Source organism: Gigantopelta aegis, chromosome 8 (assembly GCF_016097555.1).
Source record: "Gigantopelta aegis isolate Gae_Host chromosome 8, Gae_host_genome, whole genome shotgun sequence".
NCBI classification, from domain to species: Eukaryota; Metazoa; Mollusca; class Gastropoda; order Neomphalida; family Peltospiridae; genus Gigantopelta; species Gigantopelta aegis.
Window position 1 is genome coordinate 13,998,140 of NC_054706.1, and position 12,730 is coordinate 14,010,869.

General features: G+C 39.2%; 1 protein-coding gene across 1 annotated transcript in view; it reads left to right on the forward strand.

Annotated features, from left to right (window-relative positions):
• Positions 1-12,730, forward strand: part of LOC121379488 — a 53,463-nt gene that overhangs the window by 28,462 nt on the left and 12,271 nt on the right. Inside the window, exons 24-31 of the mRNA XM_041508133.1 lie at positions 146-307; positions 1,337-1,498; positions 4,273-4,440; positions 5,391-5,558; positions 6,751-6,912; positions 7,485-7,655; positions 9,999-10,163; positions 11,375-11,536. Coding sequence (XP_041364067.1) covers positions 146-307; positions 1,337-1,498; positions 4,273-4,440; positions 5,391-5,558; positions 6,751-6,912; positions 7,485-7,655; positions 9,999-10,163; positions 11,375-11,536 — 1,320 coding nt within the window. The remainder of the gene's footprint in view (positions 1-145; positions 308-1,336; positions 1,499-4,272; positions 4,441-5,390; positions 5,559-6,750; positions 6,913-7,484; positions 7,656-9,998; positions 10,164-11,374; positions 11,537-12,730) is intronic.

Genomic DNA, 12,730 nt, shown 5'->3' on the forward strand with positions numbered 1-12,730 from the left:
ATGTTATAACATGGTCAGGAGAGAGTGCGAGTTTATTAAAACTGCAGTTGTGTTTGTATTTTGCATTATCTAATGATGATAATTTTATAGTATGGTGAAGCAGGATTGCTGCTGTAATATTTTACACATTTTTTTTTTTGTTCAGCGATCTGTCCTGCTGGTAAATTCTTCAACACTACAAGTAACCAGTGTGAATCGTGTCCTGTTGGGTTTTATCAGAATGTGTCGGGATCATTTTCGTGTAAACCCTGTCCTCTCGGCACAGTTAATTTCCAACCAGCAGCAGCAACAGTCAGTCTTTGTGTTGGTAAGTGACGCGAATGTATCAGTGCAGTACATGTTTATTGTAACACATAAATCGACCTTCATTGAATGAATCGAACCAAGGGCTCTCTATATAAGATAAAGTTTGTTTTGTTTAACAACACCACTAAAACACATTGAATTCTTAGTCATTGGCTATTGGATGTCAAATATACTCTTCAAAAAAAGTAGGGGAACCTAAAATATTACCGAACATATGTTTTGACCACAGACATCCTAGTAAAGAATGTTCAGGTCTGTTTATCAACACACCGAAAAACATTCCATAGTTTGCACATGCATCACGCAGTGTGTGGGGTGTCATTCTCGATTTGGACAATTTCCAGGAAGGTCGATTAATCACTGTGGAACATTATTTCTGTCAATCTTTTTCATTCTGTTGATCATACAGTTGTTATTGTTTTGTTTTTAGTCATTTTTATTATTTGAATTTGTGATTTACTGATAAACAAACGTCAACTTTAAATTTCGCTTCTGACCCCAGTCGTCCTTCAAGATCTTTGGTGGTCATAAAACCTACTGTAATACTGAACTACAAGTTTAATGTTTGCCCAATTAATTCACTATTATCATATAACCATTCCCCACAGCTAATATACCTTACAATTTTGGCAATTGTAAATTCTTATTAGAGTTCCCCTACTTTTTTTAAAGAGTATATTTGATAATTCTGACATGTAGTCGTAGAGGAACCCGTTATATTTTTCTATTAGCAGCAAGGAATCTTTTGACATTACAAACATTAGGATGGTCAGAAACACATTGTATACACAGACTGATATTCTAAACAAGTAAACGTATTAAGTATGTAATTTTAATGATTAATATTGCTCTGTCAGTTGGAAACAGCTTAACAACAGCAGAAAAACCAGGACAGTCGTTTTACTTATATTTCCTTTCCTTAGTTTTTCATGTTTCATATTTGGCAGCAATAACAAAAATGACTCATGTAATAAAATATTTATCTTTCATTTTATTATTATTGTTATTTAAGTTTGTTTTATTGAATCAGATGTGTGTCCCAGTGGCAGTCAGCTTGAGTTTACTGGTGGGTGTGAGGTCTGCCCTGTGGGGACGTACAGACATGTTACTGATGGCCCATTTTGTAGGAACTGTCCTGAAGGTCTGACCACTGCTGAGCCAGGAGCTGTGAATTCTTCAATATGCTTTACTAGTAAGTGTTTCTCATTTTAAAAAGAGGTATAAGTTTGAATTAATAAAGGAAGCAGAATTCTTCAGTATGTTTTGCTAGTAAGAGTTACTCATTTTTAGAAAGAGGTTTTAGTTGAAATTTAAAAAGAAAACCAAATTCTTCAATATGCTTTGCTAGTAAGTTACTGATTTTTAGAAAGAGGTTTAAATTTGAATTCATAAAGAAAACAGAATTTTTCAGTGTACGTTATATTAATGAATGTTACTTATGTTTTTAAAGAGGTTTAAGTTTGAATTAATAAAGAAAACAGAATTTTTCAATGTATATTATTAGTAAGCGTTACTTCTTCTTTTTTAAAGAAGTTTCAGTTTCAATTAATAAATAAAACAGAATTCTACAATGTGCTGTACTAGTAAGAGTTTCTCAGTTTTAGAAAGAGTTTTCAGTTTAAAATAATGAGGAAAAACCCAGAATTCTACAATTGCTTTATTAGTGAGTGTTACTCATTTTAAGACGGATGTTTCGTACGGAAATAATGAAGAAAACAAATAAAATTTTCAAAGAAATATTTCAGCCCAGGGCCCATGTTCATAAAACTTTAGTCTATATAGACGGAAATCTGTATTGATGTCACTCACATGTATCTGTCCCGGGTTGGGTTTCAGGCTGTCCTGAGTCTATATAGACGGAAATCTGTATTGATGTCACTCACATGTATCTGTCCCGGGTTGGGTTTCCGGCTATCCTGAGTCTATGTAGATGGAAATCTGTATTGATGTCACTCACATGTATCTGTCCCGGGTTGGGTTTCCGGCTATCCTGAGTCTATGTAGACGGAAATCTGTATTGATGTCACTCACATGTATCTGTCCCGGGTTGGGTTTCCGGCTATCCTGAGTCTATGTAGACGGACCTCTGTATTGATGTCACTCACATGTATCTGTCCCGGGTTGGGTTTCCGGCTATCCTGAGTCTATGTAGACGGAAATCTGTATTGATGTCACTCACATGTATCTGTCCCGGGTTGGGTTTCCGGCTATCCTGAGTCTATATAGACGGAAATCTGTATTGATGTCACTCACATGTATCTGTCCCAGGTTGGCTTTCCGGCTATCCTGAGACTATGTAGACGGAAATCTGTATTGATGTCACTCACATGTATCTGTCCCGGGTTGGGTTTCCGGCTATCCTGAGTCTATGTAGACGGAAATCTGTATTGATGTCACTCACATGTATCTGTCCCGGGTTGGGTTTCCGGCTATCCTGAGTCTATGTAGACGGAAATCTGTATTGATGTCACTCACATGTATCTGTCCCGGGTTGGGTTTCCGGCTATCCTGAGTCTATGTAGACGGAAATCTGTATTGATGTCACTCACATGTATCTGTCCCAGTTTGGGTTTCCGGCTATCCTGAGTCTATGTAGACGGAAATCTGTATTGATGTCACTCACATGTATCTGTCCCGGGTTGGGTTTCAGGCTGTCCTGAGTCTATATAGACGGAAATCTGTATTGATGTCACTCACATGTATCTGTCCCGGGTTGGGTTTCCGGCTATCCTGAGTCTATGTAGATGGAAATCTGTATTGATGTCACTCACATGTATCTGTCCCGGGTTGGGTTTCCGGCTATCCTGAGTCTATGTAGACGGAAATCTGTATTGATGTCACTCACATGTATCTGTCCCGGGTTGGGTTTCCGGCTATCCTGAGTCTATGTAGACGGACCTCTGTATTGATGTCACTCACATGTATCTGTCCCGGGTTGGGTTTCCGGCTATCCTGAGTCTATGTAGACGGAAATCTGTATTGATGTCACTCACATGTATCTGTCCCGGGTTGGGTTTCCGGCTATCCTGAGTCTATATAGACGGAAATCTGTATTGATGTCACTCACATGTATCTGTCCCAGGTTGGCTTTCCGGCTATCCTGAGACTATGTAGACGGAAATCTGTATTGATGTCACTCACATGTATCTGTCCCGGGTTGGGTTTCCGGCTATCCTGAGTCTATGTAGACGGAAATCTGTATTGATGTCACTCACATGTATCTGTCCCGGGTTGGGTTTCCGGCTATCCTGAGTCTATGTAGACGGAAATCTGTATTGATGTCACTCACATGTATCTGTCCCGGGTTGGGTTTCCGGCTATCCTGAGTCTATGTAGACGGAAATCTGTATTGATGTCACTCACATGTATCTGTCCCAGTTTGGGTTTCCGGCTATCCTGAGTCTATGTAGACGGAAATCTGTATTGATGTCACTCACATGTATCTGTCCCGGGTTGGGTTTCCGGCTATCCTGAGACTATGTAGACGGAAATCTGTATTGATGTCACATGTATCTGTCCCGGGTTGGGTTTCCGGCTATCCTGAGTCTATATAGATGGAAGTCTGTATTGATGTCACTCACATGTATCTGTCCCGGGTTGGGTTTCCGGCTATCCTGAGGTGGAACCCGGGATAGACCTGCTCGAAACCTGTGTGGTATATGAGCATAATTAAAAGTTACACACACACACACACACTCACATGCAATGTGTATGGATTTCCTATGATGATGATAAAGCTGCAAGATGTCATAACGCCACTTTTTGACATGATCTAGGGATAATTGATAAAAAACACATCATCACATTTCATAGTTTGTATGTTAAAAATATATACTGTATCCAGTGTTTTAGGTTTAATGATCCTAAATTTTTCAAAGTCATTGTCTTGTATGTTGTCAGAGAGATAATTAAATCCATTGTTTAGTCAAATTAATTTCTATGTGATTGTGATTTTTCTGTGTTCAGCACAGTGTGTTCGGGGATATCACTTGAGCAGTGTGACAAAAGTGTGTGAGAAATGTCCATTGGGTACGTACCAGCCATTAGCAAACCAGACAGACTGTGTGAGTTGTCCTCCTGGAAAAACTACAGACGATACTGGAAGTACTGGACAAAACCAGTGTGTTGATATAGGTAATTATTATTAGTGTGCGGGTAAATCTGTCATTGTTAGAGGCCATTAGATACTATTTATTTTATGAAGTTTTCGAAAATGTATCTAATGAGTGAAAACAAGCTGGATACATTTTTATTAACAAGTTGTAAGGTAAATGGCATCTAACATACAAAAAATAAAGTATTTTGTGTGTTATATATCCTCAAAAACCAGGTATAAAAGAACTTTAAAGATCTTTTTCCAACTAGGCTGCAATGTATAATATAGAGCACATTTACACTTATAGAATAACGGAGCAGTCAATTTCAGTAAGTATTGATTTCATTGGACAGCATGGTTTTGGCATTTAGGTCATTACTGTGGAACAGCCAATCAGATGTCTTTAATGTTCTACATGTGGTATATCACTGTGTGATAAAAACAAAAAGTCAAACAATGTTCTCTTCAACCAATGTGTAAGAACATTTTTATTGAGTCCATATGAAATATGCTTCACATTTTCTTTGAGTAAATTTAAATTTCCAGTAAATTCTGACACTGATGGTATTAATTACATGTTTGTAGAAATAAGTTACGGTAGCCAAATTTATTGTTATTTGTTTCACTTTGGGGTTTTTTAGCTAAAAATATCTTTAAACTGGCATAATGTCACACCTTAGTTACTAGAATAGATTAATTAGTGATTCTATTGTATTTATTTTAATGGAAATTATCATATTCATATACATTGTTTGACACTCACTAGCTTTATGTTTGTGCTGAGGTGTCATTAAACATTCATTCATTCACTCACTCAATCACTCATTCACTCAATCACTCAATCACTCGTTCAATAACTCATTAATTCATTCATTCATACCATAAACAAACTAAACTTATAACAAAGACACTTAGTTAACAAATAACATTCAAATCATTTGCAGCATTTATTCATTTAGTCATGTAATTGTGTTTTTACTATTATCAGCTCAGTGTGTTGCTGGATATCAACTAAACACCGTGAAGAATGTGTGTGAGAAATGTCCCGTGGGTACGTACCAGCCTTCACCAAACCAGACCCACTGTGTGAGTTGTCTTACTGGAAAAACTACAGAGGATACTGGAAGTACTGGAAAAAAACAGTGTATTGTTCCAGGTGTGTAATCAAATCTCTCATTAATAATTTCAACTTATTTTTGTGCTTACCGGTATATCCAATTAATGTTTAAAGCACGCTTACCTGGGCACACACCTCAGCTGTCTGTCCAGGACAGAGGGTTAGTGGATGGTGAGAAAGGTTGGTGTAGTGGTCTTACACCTACCTAATGAATCGTTAACTGTGAACCCAGTACCTATCAGCCTTATGTCTGATGGTTTAACCACGACACTACCGAGGCCGGTACCGGGCTGCGAACCCAGTACCTATCAGCCTTATGTCCGATGGTTTAACCACGACACTACCGAGGCCGGTACCGGGCTGCGAACCCAGTACCTATCAGCCTTATGTCCGATGGTTTAACCACGACACTACCGAGGCCAGTACCGGGCTGCGAACCCAGTACCTATCAGCCTTATGTCCGATGGTTTAACCACGACACTACCGAGGCCGGTACCGGGCTGCGGACCCAGTACCTACCAGCCTTATGTCCGATGGTTTAACCACGACACTACCGAGGCCGGTACCGGGCTGCGGACCCAGTACCTACCAGCCTTATGTCCGATGGTTTAACCACGACACTACCGAGGCCGGTACCGGGCTGCGGACCCAGTACCTACCAGCCTTATGTCCGATGGTTTAACCATGACACTACCGAGGCCGGTACCGGGCTGCGGACCCAGTACCTATCAGCCTTATGTCCGATGGTTTAACCACGACACTACCGAGGCCGGTACCGGGCTGGGAACCCAGTACCTACCAGCCTTATGTCCGATGGTTTAACCACGACACTACCGAGGCCGGTACCGGGCTGGGAACCCAGTACCTACCAGCCTTATGTCCGATGGTTTAACCACGACACTACCGAGGCCGGTACCAGGCTGCGAACCCAGTACCTATCAGCCTTATGTCCGATGGTTTAACTACGACACCACCGAGGCCGGTACCGGGCTGCGAACCCAGTACCTATCAGCCTTATGTCCGATGGTTTAACTACGACACCACCGAGGCCGGTACCGGGCTGCGAACCCAGTACCTATCAGCCTTATGTCCGATGGTTTAACCACGACACCACCAAGGCCGGTACCGGGCTGCGAATCCAGTACCTATCAGCCTTATGTCCGATGGTTTAACCACGACACTACCGAGGCCGGTAGTCTAATTAGAAACTATTATGTTGTGTGTTTTCTAGAGTCCTGTCCACTAGGCGAGGAACGAGTCTCAGGATCGTGTCAGGACTGTGCTGTTGGTTTCTACAAAAACACCACCCTGCCGTCCAGAACATGTCAGCCATGCCCTGCAGGCTATGTGACATTGCAAACAGGATCCACATCAATTAATGACTGCTCTATAAGTAAGTTGTTTTTGTTATTTTGGGAGCAAAAGGATGGTATTAGATGTGGTAGGGTGGGGATGGTTATTGGATGTCAGTTCATTTAGAATTGTCAAGAAGGCATCTCAGAGCAATCCTGCTGTGAAAACTATGTCATGATTTGAGTATTTATTAATTTAATTTGATGTTTGTACTTAAATACAATTAAGATTTACGCACACACCTCAGCTGTATAGGTTAGAGAGAGAGAGAGAGAGAGAGAGAGAGAGAGAGAGAGAGAGAGAGAGAGAGAGAGGGAGAGAGCGCGCGTGACAGAGAGAGAGAGAGAGAGTTTGAGAGTGACAGAGACAGACAGAGAGAGAGAAGGCAGGGAGGGAGGGAGTGGTGGTTGGGTATTGGGTGGGTTGGTAGGTAGATAGGGCACCCATTCCCCCACCATAGGTGTCATTATTCATTCATTCATTTATTCAGTTAATTCATCGATTCATTCATTTCATTCATTCATTCAGTCATCCATCCATCCATCCATTCAAATCACTGCTATAAGCTAGTTTCAAAATGATGTGCAATGGAGTACTGATTTTGTTGTTTAGGAATCTGTTCTGCTGGCTACAAGGTGATCGACATTGCTGGTGGTGGGAAGGACTGTGAAGCCTGCCAGCGTGGAGAGTATCAGCCATTACAACATCAACCCTCGTGTCTGCCGTGTCCTGCTGGGCACACGACGCCAACCACAGCTTCAACTTCAAACAGCCAGTGTCAAAGTATGTATCGTCTCTTAAAAAAAAGTTAAAGTTTGTTTTGTTTAACGACACCACTACAGCACATTGACTTATTAATCATCGGCTATTGGACATCAAACGTTTGGTAATTTTGACATATTATAGTCTCAGAGATGAAACCTGCTACATATTTCCATTGGTAGCAAGGGATCGTTTATATGCATTATCCCACAGGCAGGATAACACATACCAAGCAGCCTTTGTTGTATCAGTTATGGTGCACTGGCTGGAATGAGAAATAGCCCAGTGGACACACCGATAGGGATCGATCCTAAATCGACAGTGCATCAGATGGATGCTTTACCTCTGGGCTGCGTCCAGCCCTGTCTCTAAACAAGACATCTTTAAAAATGTGTTTCATTTTATTATTGGGGTTGGATTTAACTCGGTGGAGTGCTATTCTCAGGTGCTTGGGTCATAAGATCGATCCTACTTGGTGGACCCATTGGCTTTCTTTCCCATTCCATACCAGTGCTCCACGATTGGTATACCAAAGACTGTGGTATGTGCTGTACTGTCTGTGGGAAAGTGCTAATAGAAAAATTGTTGTGTGTTTTCTCTGAAGACTACATGAACCGTTTCACATTCAGTAGTTGATTACTTAATCAATGTGGGGTGGGACGTAGCCTAGTGGTAAGGTGCTCGCTTGATGTGTGGTCAGACTGGGATCGATCCCCGTCGGTGGGCCCATTTGGCTATATCTTGTTCCAGCCAGAGCACCACGACTGGTATATCAAAGGCCGTGGTATGTACTACCCTGTATGGGATGGTGGATATAAAAGATCCCTTGCTGCTAATCGAAAAAGAGTAGCCCATGAAGTGGCGACAGTAGGTTTTCTCTCTCAATATCTGGGTGGTCCGTAAGCATATGTCTAACGCCATATAACTAAAATAAAAAATGTCTTTCTTTAATCAATATGTTCTAGTGCTGTCATTAACAAAACACACTTTATTATTATTATTTTGTTGTTTTTGCTTTTACATGTTTTAGGCACCCATGCTTTGTACAAAGATCTAATTATTGTTCTGCATTGTATGTGATTTCCACTTTTTCTTCTTTGTACGCATAAAATAATTTTATAATTAGTTGGTTCAACGATGTTCAGAAAGAAAGAAAGAAATGTTTTATTTAACGACGCACTCAACACATTTTATTTACGGTTATATGGCGTCAGACATATGGTTAAGGACCACACCGATTTTCAGAGGAAACCCGCTGTCACCACTACATAGGCTACTCTTTCCGATTAGCAGCAAGGGATCTTTTATTTGCACTTCCCACAGGCAGGATAGCACAAACCATGGCCTTTGTTGAACCAGTTATGGATCACTGGTCGGTGCAAGTGGTTTACACCTACCCATTGAGCCTTGCGGAGCACTCACTCAGGGTTTGAAGTGGGTATCTGGATTAAAAAACCCATGCCTCGACTGGGATCCGAACCCAGTACCTACCAGCCTGTAGACCGATGGCCTAACCACGACGCCACCGAGGTTGGTCAAAGATGTTCAAATGCAATCTGGCCAGTCTGTCCAATAATCAGTCTGTCAATGTTCATCTCTTTATTGGATTCAGTTTGTTTTTACATAAAATAGTTTCATAAAGTAGATTGAATTTGATGTTGAAAAGTGACCTTTCTTTAAGTATAGTTTATTGGTTTTTGGACATCATCTCAGCTTTTATTTCCAAATGGGCCTCTTGCTAATATATCTCTGAAATATTTTTGTTGTTATTCAAACTCTGGCCAATGTAAAAACAAGGCAGAGTCTATAATTTTGTTATCAAATACTACTGACTGAATTTCTTTAATATCTTTATCAATGAATGTTTAAGTTAGGTGTGATAACTTAACTCCTTTTAAAGGTTTCATCATTTCGTTTTAAATGATTCAATATTTTAGCATTTAACTTTTATAATTTTAATTTTCTTTGTGTGTATTGTTTTTAGAGTTTTGCCAGTCTGGTGAAGAACTTCTTTCAGAAAGCTGTGTTATTTTAATTCAATTTATGTGTATTGTGTTTACAATTTTGCCAGTCTGGCGAAGAACTTGTTTCAGAAAGCTGTGTTGTTTTAATTCTCTTTATGTGTGTATTGTTTTTAAAATTTTGCCAATCTGGTGAAGAGCTTGTTTCAGAAAGCTGTGTTATTTTAATTCTGTTTGTGTGTATTGTTTTTAGAATTTTGCCAGTCCGGTGAAGACTTGTTTCAGAAAGCTGTGTTATTTTAATTCTGTTTGTGTGTATTGTTTTTAGAATTTTGCCAGTCCGGTGAAGACTTGTTTCAGAAAGCTGTGTTATTTTAATTCTGTTTGTTTGTATTGTTTTTAGAATTTTGCCAGTCTGGTGAAGAACTTGTATCAGGAAACTGTGTTGTTTGTCAGCGTGGTTATTACAGAGATATCACTGAGGGCACGTTTCTGCCATGCAAGCCCTGCCCTTCAGAATTTATTACCAAACAAACTGGTTCCAAGTCATTAGCAGATTGTACTGTCAGTAAGTTTTATTGTTATCGGTACACTCTTGTCAAGAGGGGCGAGTCGTAGCCCAGTGGTAAAGCACTCGCTTGATACACGGTCAATTTGGGATCAATCCCCATCACGACTGGTATATCAAAGGCCGTGATATGTATTAACCTGTCTGTGGGATGGTGCATATAAAAGATTCCTTGCTACTAATGGAAAACTGTAGGGGTTTTTCTGTCTTAGACTATATGTCAAAATTACCAAATGTTTGGCATCCAATAGCTGATGATTGGTGAATCAATGTGCTCTTGTGGTGTCGTTAAACAAAACAAACTTTCTTTCTCTTGTCAAGACAATAAAGCTACTTTACTGTGGTCAACATCATCTTATGTAGTAAAATTGTCATGCATTTGATATGTGTTACTTTTCTAACAGTAACAGAAATGTTAAATATCTCCATCTTTCACACACTACAAGTCCCAGTTCAATGGAACTTCGTTAAACTTTGTAGTTGCACTTTTGAATGTTCATCTCAATGAATATGAATACATTTCTTGTATTAAAGGGACATACCCTAGTTTTTAAACTCTAAGGCATTTTTTTTTTTACTATTAAGAGTCGTTTTTGATAACTGAAATCATACTTTACTTAGATTTTATGGTTTAGATTATCCATTTCCATGCATTCAAAGTGTTTTTGGTCATCCTGGTGTTTTTAATGTCACAAAATGGATTTCTCATATTTCTAAAAATGCACGTGCGTCTGAGAGGTAACAGTTATGAAGTTAAGTTTAAGTTGATTTTTAGAAGGTATTTCACCATTTCAAAGTCACAGACTTATGTTTCACTCAATTATAACTTTATCCAAATGTGCTGCAGGTTTGTAGATTAACTAAACTTAGTGTTAATTTTCACGGGTTGAAACTAGGATCTGTCCCTTTAAATCAAAATTTTAATGAATTGATTTTTCATAAAATAGAACAAGATTAATCATGAACTTTAGATCACTGTGTAACCATGCACATCACTACATCAATTCATGATAGGAGGAGTAATTATATATGATCGACCAGATCTCACTTTCATAGCTTAAGACATGTACATAACATAATATGATGAGTCAAAATGGTAACTTTAATATGGCACATTGTGGGTGGGTAACCTCTTGAACTTTCTTGTACAAAGATTATCTCAATTTATTTTCAGTGAACTCTTTTAACATTTTCAATTTTTTATTTTCCAGAAAACTGTTCTGCTGGAACGTACCTGGATGAACAATCCAATACATGTGTGCCTTGTTCAGTAGGATTCTACCAGCCAGACTCTTGGCAGACAGAGTGTGTGCAGTGTCTACCTGGTACTTCTACTAAGGACGTTCAGGCTACCAGTTCTACTGACTGCATATGTTCGTACAGTTTATGGAACATCTTTTGTCATTAGTCAAACCTTTCTATAGCAGCCATTTATAAACTGTGGCATTTAAAAGCAAGTGGGGATGAGGTGGGTTTGGTTGGGATGTCTCACTCACATGAAGTATGATTGGAGGTAGGATTCATTCCCCTTGGTAAATCCAGAGGTTTTTTGTCAATCCTGACCAGTGTTCAACAACTTGTTGTATATCAAAGGCCATGGTATGTGTTGTCCTATCTGTTGGTAATATAACAGATCCCAAGTTGCTAATATTTGGTTGGCATGGCTCACATGGTGGCAGCTCATACTTTCGATCATATGTTAGACACTGAATTTAGCCATTTTTAAAATGTGCTGATGTGTTCTTAAACAGTTCTTTCCTTAAGGTGCAGACCCTAGTTTTAATCCGTAAAAAATGGGCACTAAGTTTAGTTAATTTACAAACCTGTAACTCATTTGGATAAAGATACAATAGAGTGAAAGAAGAGTCTGTGACGTTAAAACAGGAAATATCCTTAAAAATAGACTAGAACTCGAATCAATAAACCGCTACTTCTCAGACGCTCGGTCATTTTTAAAAATATGAAAAATGCATTGTTTGGTATTAGAAACACCAGGATAACCAGAAACACTTTAGTTCTACGGAAATGAATAATTTAAAGAATACAATATAAGTAGTGTTTGATTTCAGTGATGATAAACAGCTTTAATAGTGAAAAATATGCTGTAATGTTTAAAAAATAGGGTCTGTCCTGTTAAGATCAAGTGTTTTTTGTATATATATTAAAGTGCATTCATTTGTGTACTGAATGGGCATATATCTGGAATGCCCGTTAGACAGACAGTTGTTATGTATGGTGGATATAGGAGCAGGTTTGTCTTTTGTCCTTTGTACCTGTGCTCTGAACTATAATTTAGACAAACACCTCCATCTCAACATCTCAGTCCTTGTCTCCCCAATGACGACAGCGTTGTGGTTGGAAAGAAAGAAAGAAATGTTTTATTTAATGACGCACTCAACACATTTTATTTACAGTTATATGGCGTCAGACATATGGTTAAGGACCACACAGATTTTGAGAGGAAACCCACTGTTGCCACTACATGGGCTACTCTTTCCGATTAGCAGCAAGGGATCTTTTATTGGCGCTTCCCACAGGCAGAATAGCATAAACCATGGCCTTTGTTG